Genomic DNA, 24,300 nt, shown 5'->3' with positions numbered 1-24,300 from the left:
ATACATACATATGTATTATAAATAAATGTGTATATGTATATACATTTAATTTATATATATATATATATATATATACACACACACACACATTATATATATATAATAAATAAATATAAATGTGTGTATTTATATATTTAGATCTACATATATACTTTATTTTTTGTTGTACAACTGACACAAAATTTCAAAGTGGTGGCTTTGTGTACATTACATTACAGTACATAAGCAACACATTCAAGTTTCTATCACATTCATTTTGAGTTCCATGTTTTCTGATTCTGAGCGTGCATCGTTATGAAAACAGAGTCCACGGACAAGACGTCTGCGAAATACAGATTTATTCCCACAGCAAGGCAACGCTTATATCGTCCGAGTTTGTATTATCGGATATTATGAAACTATTATCAAAAACAGAGAACGGTTTTCTACCTCTGCTGTGCTTCGAGAACAATAATGGAGTAAAAAAAAAAAAAAAAAAAAAAAGATCAGACAGATCCAGTGATATCGCAGATTGCTCTAGCTCTGGTTTTTATGCTGGTTTGTATTACAAAACCATCGTTTTTTTTGGTAAAAATAGAGTCTTTTCAGCTTAACTGGCTCGTTAAAGGTATAGTACTGGAGAAGAGAACAGACACGTTCCAGCACCTGACTACTATTTCTATTCTATTTAACTTCATACTGAAGCGGCCTCTCATAGTCTTGAATAAAAAGATCTAAACACGTATCTTGAGCATTCGGAGTCTACTAGCAAGTGTGGAAGACATCACTTCACCTATTGTTGAAATAAAATACAGTCGCTCCTCATGTGAACAGTATAGTTTCCTGAAATAAATCTCTCAGTTGTCTTTTCAAACCCCAGAAATAACCAACAGGCTGTGAACAGGTCAGCAGTACAGGCGTGTGCACGTGTGTGTGTGTATGTGTGCCTGCGCATGTGTATATAGTGTTAGTTTTTCTCAGGTAGGTCGCCTTCCAGGCTTTTATTCTTATTTGGCAGACTGAAAGGTTGCCGGATGTTCTGGCGGTCTTTCTCAGCCTCCAGATCTTCGTCGTAGGTCTCGTCTTCGTCCTCAGCCTCGCTGTGGTGCGGCGACGAATGGAGCGAGTGAGCGGGCGAGGGTGGCACCGAGGCAGGACGGGGGTAACGGAAGCCCGTAGCCTGCAGAAGAAAAGCAACAAAAAGTATGTTGTGTGAGAACCACATGCTTGAACAAATCAAACAAACGCAGTTGAAATAGTTCAACACAACGAATGCTTCAAGTGGTTTCCACAAATTCAACGCAACTTATAATGATTTCTCCAGTTCTAAAATGATTCAACCCCTTCATGGCAAGCATCTTTAGTATCTAGTCGAGCGCCTTTTTGCTGTTATGACCTGCTGCAAACGAGCTGCAAAACTATTTCAATTGCTCGTTTGATTTGTTCATTGCAAACAGCTGCAAGTCTATACATTTTGACAATAAACCAGATTTGCAACGGGGGTTGAATCATTTCGCTCGCAACTGTATATTTAATAATGCTTTATGAGTAAATATTTAAAGGGGCAGTTTGTGATTTTTAGAGCTAAATGTAAATCACAATGAAAACATTGACCATAAGCCTTCTCCTGTATCCAAATGACCCCATAAGCTCTGTTAAAATGTCTCGTAAGTAAGATGTAAGTTTCCTATTAAGGAAAGAGTGTAAGAGAGAAAAAAAAATATGATGGAAAAAATACCAGATGCCTGAATTAAAGAAACTTTATATTTGCTTGTCTGTATTGCATAAATGATCTGATTATTTCAGACCTGGAAACACTTTTAAACAAATTGCACCTCTAAAATCCCTGAACGATTCATTAAAATCATCATCATTTTTATTTATTTATTTATTTTTTAAATGTATAAAAGAACTCTGGATGCTTACCGAGGTTAGATCTTGGGGCTCGTACGCGTAACTCTCAGGGAAGGCTTTAGCCAGAGCCATATGACGAGCAGATACGTAATACTGAGAGACAGAAGAGAAAAAAACAAACAAAGCGTGAGCAAGATCATATGCATTCACTGAAATGGGTTTTGAAATATATAATTTAATAAATAAATCATTTTTTTTTTAGTACAAACAGGTTTGGTTACTCTGTAAAGTGGGTGTGTGTATCTGTGTGAGTCATGTCTGTGCCACATCTGTGTGTGCGTGTGTGTGAGACTGACCCGGCCCAGATATCTCCAGTCCAGCAGGTCACTGAGGCGTTCTGTGCGGTTCCTCTGGATGATGCGCTGTCTGCGGCTCTGCTGGCAGAACTGGAACAGGTAGGAGGTCAGCTGGTTACATGATTCATCCACGCTGCGAAACCGCCGGTCCAGAATATAAATCCCTGTGAGAGAAAGACAGACAGACAGACAGACAGACAGGAGTATAATCACCTACCACAGAACAAGTCACACCATCACACGCTAAAATGTGAACTCCATCCATCCCGAGATCCTTCATATTTGTTCTGCATCTCACCGTAAGAAGACGGGTCAGCTATGTGCTCTTCCATAAAACAGCCAAACCCAGAGAGATTAGTGGATATGGAGGGAATCCCCATCACAGTGCACTCCGCTGAGGGAGAGAGAGAGAGAGAGAGAGAGAGAGAGAGAGAGAGAGAGGAAGAAAGCGAGATCAGACTCTCACATTCTCATAAACTTTCTGTGAGAGTCAGGGACGTCTTGAACTGTAAAGAAATTCCACACACCACCTCAACACAGACTTATTTCATGAAGAACATTTGAATATATACAATATTACAGTGTGTCCCAAAAGTCTCCATTCATAATGGAAATGAACACTTTTTAGCATAACGTCTTCCAAAACTTTTCGTTTATATTATACGTACACTATATATATATATATATATATATATATATATATATTTATTTATTTATTTTCAGATAGCCTTTAAGAACGCCTATGGCAAAACAAGAAGGTATTGAAATCGTTCTCGTGGCTGGATCGAGAAGCTTTCGCAAGCTTGCGGTGGTCTTTAACAGGAAACATGGCGAGCACATCACACACACACACACACACACACACACACACACACACGAGACACTGTTGCCCAACGTATTACCAAATTCAAAAAAGACGTTTGGAAGTGTTGCGTACCGCCCGTGAAGTGGACGTCCACTGACGAAGACACGACCGACGTGGTGCTGGCAAACAAAGTCCCCTATGTATAGACAACCTGTATTTTGTGTATTTATTGCAGCTATAGTGCTTTTTATTTCTGAACTTTCCACCTGGAAAATACATCACATTCCAGTTGATGTTATTTATAAGCTACTTTTTGAATCATTGAGGTTTGGATTAAAACCATTCGATTCATGTAAGCAGTCAAACAAACTAAAAACTAGAAGAAGTCACTAATCAATGTAATAAATAAATATAATAATGGTATTCAGTGGATTTACGCCAGTGTAACAAAAATGGACGTCTGGATATGTTCAGAGAAGCCACTTTGAGAATCATAGCCCTGAAAACTCATTTATTAAGGCTCACGTGAAGCCCACTGGCTTTTAAATGAGCCAAATAGTCAGAAAACTGGATTTTCCTAAGAGCAAGGTGCGCTGACTTGATCTAATAATATAATAATAAGATAGCGTGTGTCTATGTTTTTAGAACCAACCTGGTGTGTATCCCCAGGGTTCGTAGTAGGAAGGAAAGACTCCAAGATGGCAGCCTCGAACAAACTCTTCATAGTCCATGGGCAGCAGCGGGGACGTGGAGGACAGAAACTCCGGATGGAAGATGACCTGACACAGAGGAGTGTGTGCTCAGTAACGCTACCTTGTACCCGATCGCGTGTGTATATATAAACGTGCGTTTGTGCACGTGCGCGTACTTTGACGCGATCCTGAGAGCTGTTGAAGAGGCCGATGCGGCGGATGGCGCTGAGGATGGGGTCCGTGCTGTCCTCCAGCATGTTGTGCGTGCAGACGGGAGGGAGACACTGGCGCTGTGTAGCAAAGATGGCCCTCTTCATCATGGTGAAATCCTCCTTGTCTAACATCTTCGACACCTCCGGGAGCTGCCCTCTGACGGTGAGAGAGAATTTTGCGTTCGAGTCGACGTTAAATAAACATTAAAGACGCAATCTGAAAAGTGGCTTAAAAGTAAATACACTCACACTAGCAGCGATTCGTAGAGTTTCTTCCCGAAGCGTTCTTTCACAGTCTGGGCCGTATCCCTGAGTAAAACAAACAAAAAAATCCACACGTCAGTACAGACGCCGGCGGTTACCGTGCGTATAGGTTGTTGTTTTTTTTTAAACTTCTGTGTGAGTAAGGATTGTGAGGAGTTCATAGGGTTTGTTCGGTTCGTCAAACAGACTAATTGGCTGTGTGTGCATTGAGTCGTGACTGTGACTTTTGGCTCTCACTTGATTAAACATTAAGGTTAGATTGACTCTCAATTTGTAAATATTCACGGACTGTTTGGTTGCATATCATGCTGGGAGATTTATTCACTTGCTTAATAATTGTTGTTGTTTTTGAAAACTGCTTAGTTACATTATTATTTGCTCAACAAGGTGTCTTCACCCACAGAACTCAACATTTTTTTGTTTTTCGCGCCATTCTGTAAAAACTCTAGACCAGGGGTGTCCAATCTTATCCGGAAAGGGCCGGTGTGGGTGCAGGTTTTCATTGCAACCAAGCAGAAGCCACACCGGAGTCAACTGAAAGCCAAGATCAACTGATTAAACAGGTGGAATCAGGTGTGGCTCCTGCTTGGTTGGAATGAAACCCAGTACCCACACCGGCCCTTTGCGGATAAGATTGGACACCCCTGCTCTAGAGACTCAAACTAGCCCGTCTGGTACCAACATCCATGCCACAGTAAAAGTCACATTTCCCTCCCATTCTGATGTTTGATGTGAAAATGACCCGAAGCTCTCGACCGGCATCTGTACGATATTATGCATTGCGCTGCAACCGCATGATTGGCTGAATGGATAACTGCGTGAATGTGCAGCTCTACAGATGTTCCTACTAAAGTGCTCGGTGAGTGACGTGCTTATTTGTATTCGCGTATCATCGTACGCATTTGCTTACGTATTTAATCGCTGGTGTTACTTGCTTACTTAAGTATTTATGCTTTATAATCGAATAGGGTGTATATTAAGCATTTGGATCGATTTAACGATGCTGTCGTTTCTGTAGAATTTGCGCTGAAACGTCTCCATGAAGAATTATTTAAGCAGCCATTAAGAGCTCAGGTTTCCTTTTAACTTTGGGAGGACACACCGTGACTAATACGGTTCAAGTTTTGACAGTAAATACGAGATATTTGTGTTCGGGATTGCGGTACTTTGCTCAAGCTTTTGCAGCAGAATTGGTCATTCAACATACAGATGATCCATCGTTCACAAATATCTGCTAGGAAAATGTCTCTACGGGAATGTAGATTTGATTTTATTAAATATAATACAAAATTAGTTCAAAGCAGCGCGAGTCGGAAGCATGCAAAATTTTTATAAGTCCCATTTAATCAAAAACAGTACGGCCCTATTAATCCTAATGAGTCATCCGTTAATAATTAAAGTGACTAATTAAAGTGTCTTATTTTGATCTAAATTTATACACTTGAAAGAATTTAGGTTTACAATGTGCACTGTTTTCGCGGACTAAAGGGCAATGAAAAGAAATATGATTTTAGTTAGTTAGTTAGTTAGTTAAACAATCCTGATTATCAGCATTTAACCATGTTAGGATTCCCTGGTGGTCTAGTGGCTAGCATGCGGCTCTCTCGACGCCGCGGCTCGGGTTCGATCCCACGTCAGGGAAACGACCCCAGCCACTGGAGGGTTGTACGAGCCAGTGTACTGTCAAGGGTCGTGTCAGGAACAGGAAAGGCATCAGGCGTAACACTTGCCCCAGGACCAAAATATGCGGATGGGTGATCCGCTGAGGCGACCCCGAACGGGAGCAACCAAAAGAGGGGGGGGAAAAGATCATTTTAGCCAGCATTGTGCTAATGAAGTGAGTATAGGTAAGTACTCATTAGGTGGTTACAGGTCTGCAGATTAGTAGTCCTCACAATGCATCATGGTTACCAGAGCTGTTTCCGTACGGCTTGACCCTTCAGAGTCTCCACGTTGAAGTTGTTGGTGCGAGCAGGCATGATGAAGAACGCTATCACCGTAACCTGACTGTGGTTCACCTGAGGACACACACACACACACACACACGAGCAGAATAGCTTTCAGATGTGTTGCATGATTCGTTTTTTCATTCGTTCCATTCAGTGTAGTACAGAATCAGCTTTATAGAAAAGATATTTCATTCACAAACCCTCAGTAAATAGTTGAGTCTGGCCAACGCTTCGAGGAAAAGGTCCGCTCCTTTATTTGAGAACTCGTAGCGTCCAGCAATGAAGAGAAACACGGTTTTATCCAGGTTGAAATCTAAATGTCTGCGTGGAAACAAGACAATTTCGATATTGGACATGCATCTCTCTATGTGTGTGTGTGTGTGTGTGTGTGTGTGTGTGTGTGTGTGTGAGAGATGCTCTAACCCATAAAAGTGGCCTCTGATGAACTCCTGAATGCGAGCTTTGCTCTGAGCGTGTAGATTCTGAAACTCGTGCATGGCTGAGAACTTTTTCACATTCAGACCGTTAGGAGTCACAATGTCTAAGAGAGTGAGGAAAAGTCAGAACATACAGCCTCATTTTGAAAGAAAACAAACAAACAAACAAACAAACAAACAAACAGACAGACAGACAGTTTCTTATGCCTGGGACCTGTATAAATGATAAAAAGAACACCCATAAACAGCTGGCGTAAACACGAAGGCCTTATACTACGGGTCAAAGAAAGATCATGTTGCACGATGAATGTAGAGTTTATTTATAAAAATGCAATTCTACACCTAGGGGTTTCCCCCCCCGCATATGTACAGGTGCATCTCAAAAAATAATAATAACTGTGGAAAATTTCATTTTTTTCCCCCATAATTTAATTCAAAAGTGGAACTTTCATATATTCTAGATTCATTACACAAAGTGAAATATCCCGAGCCTTTTTTTGTTTCGTTTTGTTTTAATCTTGATGATTATGAGATACTTTATTAATCCCCAGATGGAGAAATTAGGGATTACGAGATTACGGCTTACAGCTCAATGAAATCAAACATCCTGCATCTCGAAATATTAGAATAAAGAATTTATAATACAGAAATGTCTTTATTCTAATATTTCGAGATACTGGATGTTTGATTTCCATGATCTGTAAGCCGTAATCATCGAGATTAAAACAACAACAACAAAAAAAAGGCTTGGAATATTTCACTTCATGTGTAATGAATCTAGATTATATGAAAGTTACACATTTTGAATTAAATTACGGGAAAAAACGAACTTTTCCACGATATTCAAATTTTTTGAGATGCACCTGCGACTCATATGTAATATTTAAAATATAAAATATTTAATATATAAAAAATTTTTAAAAAGTGCCAAATTTGAGTGAAAGGATAAAAATAACAATTCGTTTTCATATATACGGGCCGTTAAATCTAAAATTCTGCCCGCTCTAAATCATACACAGAGATAAAGCAGTACGGTAAGATTATATTTATTTGAATGAATTATAATAAATAGTTTTGAGAGAGAGACGTGTACGTGTGTGAATTACCTGCGTCTGTGTCGCGTCTCTACTAATAATGAAGCTGTGAGTTTAACTACCGTATGCAACTCTATCTGTATGTTACCATGGTTACAGTTGTTGATAGCCAGCGCATTAATTTCGAAAGGTGTAATGTAACCTGTGCATTACACGGTTTGAATGCACACCTTCCAGCCAATCAGAATCGAGTATTCAGACAGACCATGGAATAAATAAATAAAATAATGTATAAAAATGTTATTTTATACATTTTATACACATGTAGTTGTGAATTTGTCTTATATAGTTACGCGTTTGTTTCAACACGTGCCTCAAAACCATAAGCGGGTTTTCACAGTATGAAATTCTTGTCCGTAGTAACCACACACACACACACACACACACACACACACACACACACACACACACACAGAGATTAGGTTTAAAAATTCTGGCGTATCTCTTTAACATTCTGTAAATTACCATAAGCTCATTAGACACACATTGTACATGGGAGGCGGGACGGAGACATGGGAGGCGGGACAGAGACATGGGAGGCGGGACGGAGGGGGTTCACCTGGTTTCCTTTTGAGCAAGTGTTCAGCTTCGATGGCTGTGATCTTAGACACAGTGGTGAAGACGTGAGCACAGCGCACTGCAGCCCGCTCTAAACAGTAGCGGTGATAAATCTGTCTATCGCCTGCCTCCTTATCTAAATTAAACTACACACAGACAGAGACAGAAAGAGTGAGAGAGAGAGAGAGAGAGAGAGAGAGAGAGAGAGAGGTTCAGATATGTTCACTGTTTATTATTATTTCTTAAAATCATCCTCCCACATACATACACACACACACAAACACACACCTCTGCTAGGTTGTTGTAGAAATCGACGTTCCCTGCACAAAGGTATCGGCCGAGCAGCGTGGCGTGTGTGGTGAAAATGGTCGCTACAGGCAAGTGCCTCTGTCGGCATAATACCAGCCCCAGTCCAGCCAGCCACTCGTGAAAGTGCGCCAGGATGTGTGGAGGATCTTCACATTGCGCAGCGTACTGAAACACACACACACACAGACAGAATACAGACATGAACCAATGATGGACAAACTCGCATAATAAACAACACCACACACTTTCACACACCTCTCCGAGCAGCCAGGCGGTGAGGAAACCGAACAGGACAGCGTCGTTGGCCTCGCGGTCGAACCAGGGCACGCCGATGGCACAGTTTTCCCATAATTCACTCTTCCAGCGGTCCAGAGACCAGGCGGTGAAACCAACATCCAGAAGGATCACATACGGAGAGCCTTCAATCAGCCAACGGCCAAAATATACCTACACACACGTAGTGATTTTATCTAAAACTATACAACACAGTAATCCCTCACATACTACATTTTCCAGATAAAAGTTTAGACAGTATATACACACACGCACAGGGTGGATACACAAACACAAACATTTTGGATAAATTAATTAAGACTGACGTTCTGCGTGTTAACCCTTTCATTCAAACGCATTTACTTCTGGATTCGGCTGCCATATTGGAGTCACCTTTGTACACAAGTCCCTGTATTTCGGGGAACTGAGAGTCACCAGACCAGTGTCATTATATCATTAGTTCTTACAGAAGTTGTTCATTTAAGACCTGGCGTCTATAATTTAAATGTGGCATTTCCATCTACAGTGTCCTCCACTAATATTGGCACCCTTGGTAAATATAAGCAAAGAAGGCTATGAAAAAATTGTCTTTATTGTTGAACCTTTTGATAAAAAAAAAAAATTCACAAAAATACTCTGTTCTCATGGATATCAAATAATTGCAAACAAAACACAGGTTTATCACAAAAAAATCTTAGTTAAATATAGGTGTGCAATTATTGGAACTCTTTTAGTCAGTACTTTGTTCTACCTCCCTTTGGCAAGATAACAGCTCCGAGTCTTCTCCTATAATGCCTGATGAGGTTGGAGAATACATGGCAAGGGATCTGAGACCATTCCTCCATACAGAATCTCTCCAGATCCTTCACATTTCGAGGTTCACGCTGGTGGACTCTCCTCTTCAGTTCACCCCACAGGTGTTCTATGGGTTTCAGGTCAGGGGACTGGGATGGCCATGACAGGACCTTGATTTTGTGGTCAGTAAACCATTTTTGTGTTGATTTTGATGTATGTTTTGGATCATTGTCCTGCTGGAAGATCCAACCACGGCCCAGTTTAATCTTTCTGGCAGAGGCAGTCAGGTTTTCATTTAATATCTGTTGATATTTGATAGAGCCCATGATGCCATGTAGCCTAACAAAATGTCCAGGTCCTCTGGCAGATAAACAGCCCCAAAACATTAAGGCGCCAGCACCATATTTAATCATGGGCATGAGGTACTTTTCCATATGGCTACCTCTCTGTGTGCTCCAAAACCACCTCTGGTGTTTATTGCCGAAAAGCTCTATTTTGGTTTCATCTGACCACAGACCCCGATCCCATTTGAAGTTCCAGTAGTGTCTCGCAAACTGAAGACGCTCGAGTTTGTTTTTGGATGAGAGTAGAGGCTTTTTTCTTGAAACCCTTCCAAACAGCTTGTGGTGATGTAGGTGACTTCAGATTGTAGTTTTGGAGACTTTCTGACCCCAAGACGCATCTAACTTCTGCAGCTGGGATCCTTGGAGATTTTTTGGCCACTCGAACCATCCTCTTCACAGTGCGCTGAGACAATACAGACACACGTCCAATTCCAGGTTGATTCATAACATTTCCAGTTGACTGGAACGTCTTAATTATTGCCCTGATGGTGGAAATGGGCATTTTCAAGGCTTGTGCTATTTTCTTATAGCTACTGCCCATTTTGTGAAGCTCAACAACCTTTTGCCGCACATCACATCACAGTCTTACGCATTGTTATGAATGACTAAGAGAGTCTGGCCTATGTGTTCCCTCATATTTATACCCCTGTGAATCAAGAAGTCATGGTTAAACAATTTCCTGTTCCTAGTCACCCAGGTGTACTAACAAAAAAAAGTTAAATATCACTGGGAATATACTTCACATATATTTTTCTCATATGAATTCATAGGGGTGTTGCACACCCATATTTAACGAAGTTTTTTTTTTGATAAACCTGTGTTTTGTTTGCAATTGTTTGATATCCATGGCAGCAGAGTATTTTAGTAAAAAAATTTTTAACAAAATATCAAACGGTTAAACAATAAAGACAATTTTTCACAGGCCAAGGGTGTTTGCCAAGGGTGCCGATATTAGTGAAGGGTGCTGTAGGGTCTTTTAACCTGAGAAGAAAAAAAAAAAGCCTTTTTCAGGATTGAAACTCATTTACACTTCTGCCTGGATCAGCTTCAATGAACACAAAAAACACACACACACACACACACACACACACACACACACACTTAGCCAAAGGTCTGAAATAGACTGTAGTCATGGTGTGAGATATTGATATAGCTTGTAACCTTTACATGTGCATACCAGGGAGGTGGACATGGACACACACACACATGCGTTTCTCAGAATGAGGGTTTAAAATTTCAGAATGAGGTTGGGGAAAGAGTAATTATGTATTGTATGTGTGAGTGTGTGTGTGTATAGAAATAGACAGAGATGTGACCCTTGTATGAATATAAAATGAAAAATAAATATAGAAAGTGTGTGTATGTGTGTACCTTGCAGCCACTACTGTTCATCTTGTCGATGGTCCTCCTCAGTGTTGGGTTTGGGGGCTCAATCAATTCAACCTGGGTCCTGACATTGGACTCCATATAGGGCCCAACTAAGAAGTAGTTTTCCCCCCATTCCTCACAGGTCAACCGCGCCTTCGTCTGGATCACTGTGTAGATGCCTCCAACTGCCAAACGACACACACACACACACACACACACACACACACACACACACACACACACTTTTCACAGTAAGTGGCACACAGCCTCTCAGCACTGACTGATGAAGGAAGACAAGAGTCCCCGAGTCTCAGTTGTGGTCATGTTGAATATCATGTCATGTTTGTTATTCAGTTTTATAGCACTTGTATTAGACTCAGACCTGACTTCACATCCAAGTATTCCATTTCAGTGAGAAATTCAAGTGTTTATATCACTTCACCAGTGACATTCTGTACTGGAGATTCTTTAAGTCAACTAGAAATTAAGAAATTTGTAATTATGTTTTTAAAAAAAAACAAAACAAAAAAAACCCTGTTCACGAATCTTTACAAATATTGTATTATTCGTAATATTACGTAAAAGAAAAAAAAAACCCCACTTTGGGCGTGGTGATAAAAAAAAATTCAACAAAGATACGGAGTGAAGCTGAATCGCCGTCACCACCCTCGTACACACCACAGAAATCTGCCACAGATGATCATTTTTTCATTTATTAATGAATATTTTTACACATCATACAAATTTGTTCCTGTTATCACTTCCATTATAACAGCTATAAACTGTTGTTCCCTCAATAAACCTGTGCTGTGTTTGTCTCAAATATATTTTTCCTAATACGAATTCATAGGGGTGCCAATAATTGTTGCACACCTACATTTAACAAAGATTTTTTTTTTTGGATAAACCTGTGCTTTGTTTGCAATTGTTTGATATCCATGAGAGCGGAGTATTTTTGTGAATTTCTTTTTTAAACAAAAGATCACAAGGTTAAACAATAAAGAATTTTTCACATATTTACCAAGGGTGCCAATATTAGTGGAAGGCACTGTACCCTTAAAATATACCTCAAACAAATTGAGCTATTGAAGAAAAACGCCTACAGACACTTGACCCTGCTGTGACCTTGACCTTGTTTGGGTCGATTCTAAAAATGTAAGCAGTTCATCCACATAAATCCTACAAACATTCAACATTCGCTCGGTCTTGAGTTATCACGCTAACCAAAATCTCGGACAGACGGACGAACGCGTGGACGGAAAAATTGTAGATCGCAGGAAATGTGCTTCTGAATACGGACGCGTAACATTTCTGTATGACAAACAACGAGGACGTTATTGCGGAATAACGTTCGACACTGTGATGACCTGGATCCTGTTCGGATTAATTCCAAAATCCAGGGGCGTAACCTGGCCTGGGCGTTCGGGGCGTTGAATGTTGAATGTTGAATTCGGGGCACAACGTAAAGGAACGTCCGTAAAAGAAGACGGCAGTGGTGTAATTTTGTATCTTCAGTGAACGGAGGCGAGACCAATCGGACAGGGTTTACAGGAAAATATGTGGAAATACTCGTATCTTATTGGCTGACAGGTAGCTGAGCGCTAGCTCGCAGTAACTACGTTTACATGGACAGCAGTAATCTTATTATTGACCTTATTCTGAATTAAGATCAGTATTATGATTAAGGTGTTTACATGAGTCGCTTTTAGAATATTCCTTTCATGTTCCCGTGTTACACGTTATAGAACATAGATCGATTAACGGCACACGTCATTACGTCACCGCGCCACGCCGTCCGACGTCCCTCCAGAATTTCACGTATCGACATACAGTTGGTCTTCGTTATGGTACCGTATACAGTTTTGGGTGTTTTTATTTTTAATTTTATGAACGTTTCAAGTGCAGTTAATTATTTGTCGTGCTATACGTGCAAATAGACGACTGCTTGAACCCGTGGGCTGCGTCCCAAACCGCATACTTACCTACTATATAGTAGCTGAGATACATGTATTTCGCCTACTATATACGTGTATTTCACCTACTATATAGCAGGTAAGTACGCGGTTTGGGACGCAGCCGTGCTCTCTTGTTTGCCGTCAAACAGTTTAGTGTGTACGTATGTGTGTACGTGTCCCGTCACACAATGCGGTGAAAACTCTCACACGACGTTAATAGTGTGATTAAGGTGTGTACATGTCTGTAATGCACGTCGATAATGCGACTAAAACAGGAATACTCCACACGTCTTAATTCGATTAGTGTTTACTTCGAGTATGACTTTAATCGGATTAAGGTCATTAAAAATTGCTGTTTACATGCTAGTTTCTTAATCAGAGTATCGTCTTAATCCGGTTAATATTGGATTATTGTTGTCCATGTAAACGTACTGATAGTCTATTATTATGGGGGGGGGGAATGGATGGCGATTTTTACCAGTAACGGGGTTGAAATGCTAACGTCCTGTCATACTGAGCAGGAAGACAAGGTGTGTAAAACGTCTATATGAGTTCCAAGTTACATGAACACGATATAAGCAGAGCATAAGGACAGCTAGCATACTTTGCATGGCACTGTAGCAGCTAAACCCATATAACGATAGCTTAGTTGTACCTCCTTTTCTCTAGCGACACCAAAACTATCCTAGTCTTGTGTTAGATGGTGGGGATGAGAAGGGATGCACGCTGCGAGCTACAAATGAGATTCATTTTTGGAGAAACCCTGCTCGCGCTCCACTCGAGATCGGTATGGTATTTACCGTAGCCAACAACTATTTGAGTCCCTGTACTGCCTAAAAGCCTGAATGACTGTACGTGGGCTGTTAACTCTATTTAATTCCGGACAGTCAGAACTGTCTCACTTACAAATCCATGCGCAGGTTGACAACGTTTAGCCTCGGAAGCGCTTCTAAAAACCTTCCACAATCAGGCGATAGCGTCATCACTGCTAGTCGTGGGAACGGTCGCCAAACTGCTGCATCAGTGACCTGCTGCTGCTCGCTCTTTTGGACTCTTGCCTTTTGTAATATTTTCTTTGTGTTCCTAAGAAAGAAATGCTGGTAATGATAACTGCTTTGTTTTCACCGTGACATACTCTACAGCGCATGCTAGGTGACTCTGGGCTTCGCTTCGTGACAACGACTTCAGGTGAACGTTGAACTTGAAATGATTACGTTATGTAAAAGAGGTTACTGATTGGCTATTAGCAATATCCTGAGCACTTCCATTGCTGCTTTTTTGTTGTTGTGAATTAAAAACTAAAACCTATTTGTGTGGATAATATTGCTGCGGGAGACTTTACATCCAGCTGCAGAGGTGCCGGATCCACGTAAAAGGTGCCGGAACGCAGGTGTGCTATATTTTAGAGGTGCCGGAACAGGATCCGGCTCAGATTAAGCTCTGGCTGTGGTATAGGAACGGATATCTGACACCTGTCTGATGTAACACTGCAGTTGAGCGGTGTAACAGTCTTACAGCTTGCATCCAGTACACATGAAAGGGGACGTGTCCTGTCCTTTGAACTTGGTGACAGTTGTGCGACACAAATAAACAGACATACTGTCCTGGAATGTGTCTACTAGAGTCTACTACACTGCTATTCGTACTGAAGGTGCTGCATGTACAGCTGTAGGGTTTCTAAGCGGAAAGGAAAGCGATAAAAACTTACATCAAGGTCTATCGAAGTACATGTAAAGTTAGTCACTGCTAGTGACTATGTATATCTCCCGAGTCCCAACAGCTTCTTTTATTTAGGGTCTGCTGGAATGCTGGAACAGTCCTGATAAGATTAGCTCAGAGTTTAAATTAAAAAAAGGCAGATGAGTATCACAAGATCTCTGCAGCTGTTAAGCTGTCAAATCATAAATCTGAAGAGGAATCAATCCGCACTACTTAAAGAAAATAATAAAAACTAGGGGTGCACCGAAATGAAAATTCTTGGCCGAAGCCGAAACCGAATATAAAGAAAAACTTGGCCGAAAACCGAAGGCCGAATACCGAACATGTTTTTTCGTGTTTTTTCCATTTATTTTGCCATTTTTTTCACCATTGCATAAATTAAATAGTCGAAATGTGCTTTTTACTATTTTGTCTTGCTTTTCTAAGAAAAAAAAAATCTATTACAAAAACTACAATTTCAAAATATTTATTTAACACTGAACATTTTTTTTTCATTCCAGCAGGCATAGGCTACCAACAAGGCACAATATAACTTTAAATAAATAAATGAGTAAAATACAAATATTTTGATGTGGTCACCTTTGAGCCCCTTAATAGCCGATATTAGTCTATAACTGACTGCTGAAAGAATGGAACACTCTGTAGCCTACAACTAAAAAGTGCATTGACAAGAGTGCAAAAAAAGGTTCTATACGTCTGATTATATTGGGGATATATACCGCTCGCGTCCCTGTACACCTCGCGGAGTATTATAGTGGATATAGTATAGTTAGATACGTTGTTAATGTTATGTTCCTTGATAGATTTCGTTAGTTTAAACTATAGATTAGTTCATTTAGTCCCCGCTGGTGTTTCCGCTCCCAGTCCATAGTACTACTTCATGTTTCTCGTTTTGTGTCGTGACCCTGTTTTCTGTGACCGCGACTCTGATTCCTGCTTTGCCCCGTTTATGCTTGTTTGCCGGTCGCCCGATAACCCTTTGCCTGTCTTGACTAAGTTTTTTGGATTACGATTTGGATTTGTCTGCCTGCCCTTAAATAAATACGTCTTTACCTGCCTCCGTACTCTACTCCCTTACGTCTCGCGACGTGACAGAATACTCCGGAACAGAAACAAAACAAACGCGTGTCCACGTACGTTTACTGTCCACAGTAAACATCCGAAGAGCACGTAGCTCGTGCACGTAGCTCGTGCATGCGCGCGCTGCCGGAAGTGGAGGTCGCGACATTCGCGCATCTCACTCTAGTGGCTAGGCTATTTTGGCGCGTCATCAAACACGTCATTGTTCGGGCAAATTTATTCGGCCTTTTCACTTATTTTCGGCCGGATAATTTCGGTTACCGGACATTCGGTGCATCCCTAATAAAAACAGCTTTTTTAAAATGGAAATATATCGTCACTGTATTTGATAAAAAGTTGGCTCACCTTAGACGCTACACATTTAAATACTGTTGTGAATATTATTTAGGTTTTATATTCATTCATTCATTCAAGTCCCTGTGAAGCACCTTGAAACGCACAGCGCTATTCGATGCGTTGACATAATTTCCACCGACACAGGAAGTCAGGGCGGGATGTATCGTGTGGCTCCTCCCCCTTTTCAAATAGCCACTTTGGCAAGGAGATTTCTATAACGTTGTGGGCGGGACTTCAGATTCTAGAGAGAATTTGACTGGACAGAAAATCAGATGAGCTGCAGAGTGATGTCATCGGAATTGTTGATCCGTATTAGTGGTCGAGAGAGACTGTTGATTTTTTGAATGCACATATCTTTGAAATGCGAATTGTGTCATTGTTTTAGCGCGCACGAGCTTATAGATAACCTTAAGCCTGACATTTTCCCACTAAAAGCCACAAAACTTCGATTTTTGATTTCATGGGGAGTTTAAGTGTGTGTCCCAGAGCACAGCCTGAAAAAACACACGCCTTCTATTCTGTAGCTGTGAAGTAGCATACCTTTATTTGCCACCTCCCATGCGATTTCAAACAGAACTGCGTCCTCCAAATCGAATTCCTCGTCCCACTCCTCCAGACCCGACAGGGAGGTCACTGAGATACTGCGTGACAGCGGCATGCTGCGTGAATACAGGAAAATAAATCACATGGTTACGACGACATGCTCACAGCACTACAACACACAAAAGTTCTGGTAAAAACATAGTAGGGTTGAACAAGAATGACTTGTTCGGATTATTCTGCTACACAGAGTCGTCTGAAGTGGTGAGTGGGGCCCAGGCCGAGGAAATGTGGCTTGTGTGTGTTGTGCGCATACAAATAACCTAATGCAATCAGCATGGAAAGGACAGCATAGCAAACTGAAAAAATCCTTTTTAGCTGTTTACTGATGTCAAGTTCACATGTCAAATGCATCCCACAGAGTACTGAACAGAAAGTCAGGCAGAAAGTGTGCACCATTAGCCAGAGGCCCAGTTCACACCCGGCGTTAAGCATGGGGCACAAGGCGGGGTACACAGGGTGCCAGTCCATCACAGGGCACAATCACATACACACTCCCACGCTCATTCATACACTATGACACACATGCCAATCAGCCTACCATGCAGGTCTTTGGACTTGGGGAGGAAACCCCCGCAGCACGGGGAGAACATGCAAACTCCGCATGCACAGGGCCACGGTGGGAATCGAACCCCCTGGAGGTGTGAGGCGAACGTGCTAACCACTAAGCCACCGTGCGCTAAACTAAAGTCCTAAAATATATAATATACATTCTGGTATGTGTCTGTGTGTATTGGGTTCTTTTCAGTCTTATATAATTGGATATATCCAGTTGTGTAAAGTTTTAGTCTGAAGTTTATATTTGTAACACACAGTTTGTGGATTTTATTTTAAATAAATGAAAAAATACGGTACTGAAAGTTTGCCCCTATCCGATTAATGGAATAATCGAATAATTAAATCGGCCAACTAATCAATTATGAAAATAATCGTTAGTTGCAGTGCTACTATCTACAATGCAGGCTTAAATCTGAAATGAAATTAGGGTATCTATGAAGAAGCAGCCTTTATTTTGTCATATCCCAACTTGTTAGGAAGCTGGGGGTCAGTCATGATACAGCGCCCCTGGAGCAGAGAGGGTTAAGGGGCCAAACTGCTTGGCAGTGCTGGGGCTTGAACCCCCGACCGTAGCGCCACTACCGTTGAGTCCAGAGTGCTAATCATTACACAGCTGGACCGTAGTCTGGATGCAGACCCAGCAAAGTATTTCAGCCGAACAAAATGACTACTTTAAAAACCGCTTCAGTAGAGCTGATGTATAAATGAATGAAAAAATTGCCATAGTTCAACAAATATGAACCATCACAACTTCTAAAGCAAAACTCCAGAGTCTGTGACACTAATCAAAAGTGGTAACGAAGTGCCGGTGCAAAATAAAACATTAAAAGGCAACTTATCTCCATTCGGTCACGCCAGTTCCTTATCCGGACCTTTACAAACTAGTAAAGCTAATATGATCACAGCCCCTCCCCGGCTGAACCAAAACGAGCGCTCCTTGTTGTATTATTAATCGCATGGCAAAGTGCACTGTGTGCAACATTAGTGCTTACCGTTTCACATGCAATCTCTTGCTAGAGTTTGAGCTGATGCTCTATCAGCGTAGGGCCTCCCCGAGAGTGCTTATTCCTGGATCATTCATCAAAACAACAACAGAAAACTTACACCGATCAGTCATAACAGTAAAACCACTGACAGGTGATGTGAAGAACATCGATTATCTCGTTAAAATCGCGCCTGTCAAGGAGTGGGATATATAAGGCAGCATGTGAACAGTCAGTTCTCGAAGTTGATGTGTTTGAAGCAGGAAAAATGGGCAAGCGTAATGATCCGAGTGACTTTGACAAGGGCCGAATTGTGATGGCTAGACGACCGGGTCAGAGCATCTCCAAAACAGCAGGTCTTGTGGAGTGTTCCCGGTCTGCAGTGGTTAGTACCTACCAAAAGCGGTCCAAGGAAGGACAACAGGTGGACCGGAAACAGGGTCACGGGCGCCCGAGGCTCGTGGGGAGCAAAGGCTAGACTGTCTGGTCCGCTCCCACAGAAAAGCTATTGTAGGACAAATTGCTGAAAAAGTTAATGCTAGCTATGAAAGAAAGGTGTCAGAACCGTTCAGAGCGCCCATGCTAACACCTGTCCACCACTGAAAGTGCCTACAACAGGCACGTGAACATCAGAACAGGACCATGGAGCAGTGGAAGAAGGTGGCCTGGTCTGAGGAATCATGTTTTCTTTTGCTGGGAAACCTTGGGTCCTGAAGTTCATGTGGATGTTACTTTGACACGTACCACCTACCTAAACATTATCGCAGACCAAGTATACCCCTTCATGGCAACGGTATTCCCTAATGACAGTGGCCTATTTCACCTGCCACACTGCAAAAACTGTTCAGGAATGCTTTGAGGAAAATGACAAAGAATTCAAGGTGTTGACTCGGCCTCCAGATTCCCCAGATCTCAATCCGAACGAGCGTCTGTGGGATGTGCTGGACAAACAACTTAAAGGATCTGCTACTAACATCCTGTGAAGACATGTGACGAAGGGAGATTGAGAAATGCATAGAAGGAAGTGGAAGTTGAAAGCAAGCCGAGGCAATGCTCATCTCAAATCAGAAGACAAAGTCTTACAGCTTACATTAGGACTTCACACACACACTCATTCCCAATAATATCATTTATCAATGTTCCAGACAGCTACTATGAAAAGGTTTGAGCAATGCAAGGTGACAGAGAAAGTGAGAAATGCTATGATGAAACCCTGAAGACTCATCCTTCCTTCCTTCCTTCTTCCCCTGCAGGACACACCTCCATTCACACACACACCCCTCTCTTTTTTCTTTACGCTACATTCACATTACAAGCATTGTTACTCGATTTTATGTGCTCGATTTTATGTGATCTGATTTTCTGCCCTGATGCCTCAGAAGAATGTTTAGAAGTGACTAATATGTGCTATTGTTGTGAACAGAGGTCTTATCTGATCCAACCAGAACGCCCACACTAACCAAATCAATCGCATCACACCCATCATTATGTTAACAATAAAACGAATGAGAGGTGTTTCATTAAAAGTGCACAAGAAGAAGAAGAAGAAGAAGAAGAAGAGTAACATGACTCACGGGAAGTTCTCTCTACGCAGGGGACGATTCAAATACACGTCTCATTCATAATCGCACTGTATACAGGAAAGTACATTCAACATAAGAGCTGTTTACCAGACACAGAATGTTTACAGCACAAGATTGTGCAATTGACTATCGATCACATCAAGGTGAACTTTTCCAGAAGCCTGCCGAAGCCTGGTGAGAATAGCTATGTGAAATTGTTTCAGAAGTGAAAACGTGCCCTGCTCATCGAATGACCCACGAACCAGCAGCACAAACCTTCATCGTGAAAGGTTACATGCTCTGGAGGTCTTCTGGCAGCTTGTCAGCTGTTCACGATAAGGGTTAGAAGGTCAGATAGAGAACTTGAGAAGTTTTCATGCTGACAGACATACAGATGGAGAAGAGAATCTAACGATGGTTAAGTGTGTAATGCTAAAAACACATGAATTATGGCCTGATATCAGTATGGCATGTTATCAAACGGTCTGCACTTATACAGCGCCTTTTAATCTTAGCGGTTCTACAAAGTGCTTTACACTGGTTCTCATTCACCCATTCACACACATGGCTGCCAAGCAAGGCGCTAGCCTGCCATTTGGAGCAACTTGGAGTTCAGTGTCTTGCCCAAGGACACTTCAGCACGTGGAGTCATGTGGGCCGGGGATCGAACCGCCAACCCTGCGATTAACAGACGACCCGCTCTACTACCCCACCCAAAGATTAGATAAGCCTTATTAAGATAAGATATGCATTTATGAATCTCTTGTGTGTTAATTAAAGAATACTAGTAATTAACAGTAGACATTTTACACCAAAAACTGCTAATATTCTGCATCTGGGCTTTTCCTTACGTTGTGGTTAGAGGGGCCATGAAATATTCGCTTCCGTGTTAACGTGACGTTACACTCAACAATCCTCGATGTTGGACAAGCGCACAGATGAAATGAATTTTCCATAGACGTCTTAGTGGGGCTGCCATGTTTCACACTAGGGTGTGCCATACTCAACCCTGAACTCCGCCCATACTCATCCATCCATCTATTTTCTGTACCACCTATCCTACACAGGGTCACGGGGGAGCCTATCCCAGGGAACTCGGGGCACTTGGCAGGGGACGGGGTGCCAACCCATCGCAGGGCCCATTCACATACTACGGACAATTTGGAAATCGCAATCGCAATGCATGTCTTTGGACTGGCGGAAGGAAACCCAAGTACCTGGAGGAAACCCCTGAGAACATGGCGGGAGAACATGCAAACTCCGCACACGTAGGGAAGAGGCGGAAATCGAACCCCCCCAACCCTGGAGGTCAGGCAAACATGCTAACCACTAAGCCAGTGTTAACCAAAAATACAGACCAAGCAACACATCGCAGCACAAAGCTCACTGTTAAATGGTGGCAGGAGCATCACAGCTGAGATGATATTAACGTTACTGTGCTTTTTAGGAGACTCAGAACCTAGAACATGGATTGTTGTTTTCACAGTAAAAGCATATAGGCAATAATAATAATAATAATAATAATAATTAAAATAAAAATTCCAGATTTAACGTCACCCTTAAACTCACTGGCTGGACTTTATGAATGGCAGCTTGGGTGTGAGGACTCACTTCGTAAATGGAGGTTTAATACAAGTAAGGGGTCTATTTTTGTCCTTTTAAGGAGCGCACATAATGATCTTACGCACAGGAGACTGTCAGTGTGGTGTACGTGCCTCCGCGCCACGCGGACATCTCCAGCGCCGTGACGTCACTGCGACCGCAACAACACCAGCGCGAGCGCAGTTTCATTGTATCTCTGCCTAATGCACTCACAGCTCGCGCGCTTAAGTTCGATTACGAATGCATTTTATTCTTCTCGTAGGCTTCGTTTTGTTCTGCATGGCTATGATATGACAGAAAGAATATATATTCGGTCGTGAGTGTCTGGTGGGGGGGCGTGGCAACTTCTGTAGGTCGAAGCAACAGATAACAGCGCAGTAAAAAAAAAATCTAAAGCTTGACTTTGACATTGAACGTGACGCAAGCTCGATTTAGCTGGATATTGATTAAGTCGCTGGTAGCAGGTTCGCTTCCGATATACGAGAAGGGAACAGCGTTTGAAGATTCGGGGGAAGTCCATAATAATAATAATAATAATAATAATAATAATAATAATCACAAGTTAGCATAAGTGCGCGCGCAGATAAATAAATAAAGATTAATAAGTTAAATCCTGTCTCATCTCAGCAAGAAAGGTGAAAGTTGGCTTTGACACGCAGCACGCGCTCACCACATCAACAGACCTCCGGTTCATACCGAACGACATGCATATTACTCTTGTTTCCCTGCACGAGCGTTATCATACGCTAAACAGATAACGAGATAAACAAACACAACACAAGGTCAGCTGCTTACCCTGCAACGACGGCGTCCTGTCCTCGCGCACGAACACAGCGCACGCATCTGCGCCAATCAATCACCAACTGGACCACTTGAGAGGCGGGGCTATGCGAAGGGGAGGGGGCACGCATGGGGGCGGAGCCACAGTGTGAACTGGTGTGTCTCGTCTAGGCTACACTTTTATTCACCTTCATTAACCGTTTTATTACACACACACACGCTCAAGACCAAAACTACACGTATTTCACTATCTAAACTATTTACATTTCTTTCAACGTTCATGACTGACATGTGCTGTCACTCAGTGCATTTTAAAATAGAAATAGCAGCCTGTGAATCCGGCAACACTGAGAACGACTCACTCGACCATGCCATCTGGTTTATATCAAACCTCTTTGTAAAAAAAAAAAAAAACACTAGACAGTATCGAGCAATAAGGCAGTTAACATGCGCTTTCCGATTCTGACACGCCCACATAACATAATACCCTGATAATAATTCACTCGTAACCCCGCCCCTTCGCTTTCTACACCAATCAGAGCGCTGAACGATCCTCCCAGTCATCCGTCCGGTCACGTCCACAGTGTGTGAAATATGATTGGCTGAGCCTTTGCTTTGCGTTCATCTAATTGGTTAAGTGTCATGTCAGCTTAGTTTTGGCAGCTAGTGAGGCACGTGACTCTGGTTTTAATGTTTATTTCCTCCATAACCGAGAGAGAGAGAGAGAGAGAGAGAGAGAGCATTCAGATTGGTGTCAAAGCATTTTTCTTATTTTACTATTTACACAATGCCTGTGCTGGTGTGTTGCAGTGGGGAACAAAGCGTTGAGGTGCAGAAAGCTTTTCAAGACACACTTTACAAAATGCTTGATTAATATACTAAGCCCAACATTCAATACGTTTACATGGACAACAATTATCTAATTATTGACCTTATTCTGAATAAGACAGTATGATTAAGGTGTTTACATGAGTTGCTTTTAGAATATTCCTTTCATGTTCCTGTTTTACAAGTCATTACATCCCCACGCCACGCCGTCCGACGTCCCTCCAGAATTTCATGTATCGACATATAGTTGGTCTTCGTTATGGTACCGTATACAGTTTTGGGCGTTTCATTTTTAATTTTACGAACGCTTCAAGTGCAGTTAATTATTTGCCATGCTGTACGTGCAAATAGACGACTGCTTGAAGCCGTGGGCTGCGTCCCAAACCGCGTACTTACCGTCTATATAGTAGCTGAGATACATGTATTTCTCCTACTACATAGTAGGTAAGTACGCGGTTTGGGACGTAGCCTCGCTTTCTTGTTTGACGTCGAATGGTTGAGCACTACCGTGTGCGTACGTGTCCTGTCTCAAAATGCGGTGAAAACTCCCACACGACGTTAATAGTGTGATTAAGGTGTGTACATGTCTGTAATACACGACGATAATGCGACTAAAACAGGAATACTCCACACGTCTTAATTCCATTTGTGTTTCCTTCGAGTATGACCTTAATCAGATTAAGGTCATCAATAATTGCTGTTTACATGGTAGTTTCTTTATCAGAGTATCGTCTTAATCGGGTTCATATCGGATTATTGTTGTCCATAAACATACTGAATGACATTCAGGAACATGGTTATGCTCTGGGGACTTATTTGAAACATTTCTATGGACCACAGATAAACCTGAAGCAGGAACTTAACTAGTCCATTCAAGAAAATATGATCATGTTGGTACCTGCTGTCTGAAAATATTTCTGATGAAGTATTTTTTTGGGTAGAATGTTGCATCATGTAAAGGTTAGTGTGTCGTTTCCTTTAGTGAACAGTGGACTAGTTCAACAAACA

General features: G+C 41.8%; 1 protein-coding gene across 1 annotated transcript; it reads right to left on the bottom strand.

Annotated features, from left to right (window-relative positions):
- Positions 1–114: 114 nt before the first annotated feature.
- Positions 115–22,561, bottom strand: gys1 (glycogen synthase 1 (muscle)). The gene is made up of 16 exons (XM_053615142.1): positions 22,480–22,561; positions 16,920–17,038; positions 11,293–11,474; positions 8,765–8,956; positions 8,489–8,674; positions 8,202–8,346; positions 6,535–6,652; positions 6,312–6,432; positions 6,074–6,180; positions 4,148–4,207; positions 3,863–4,055; positions 3,647–3,773; positions 2,488–2,583; positions 2,190–2,353; positions 1,906–1,986; positions 115–1,159 (listed from the first exon to the last, which is right to left on the bottom strand). The coding sequence occupies exons 2-16, from the start codon at positions 17,035–17,037 to the stop codon at positions 947–949; spliced, it is 2,103 nt and encodes a 700-aa protein (XP_053471117.1). The 5' UTR covers position 17,038; positions 22,480–22,561; the 3' UTR covers positions 115–946.
- Positions 22,562–24,300: the final 1,739 nt, after the last annotated feature.

This window comes from Ictalurus furcatus, chromosome 2, assembly GCF_023375685.1.
Source record: "Ictalurus furcatus strain D&B chromosome 2, Billie_1.0, whole genome shotgun sequence".
Taxonomy (NCBI): Eukaryota; Metazoa; Chordata; class Actinopteri; order Siluriformes; family Ictaluridae; genus Ictalurus; species Ictalurus furcatus.
The sequence above is the reverse complement of the archived record's forward strand: the minus strand, read 5'-3'. Positions and strand labels throughout refer to the sequence as shown.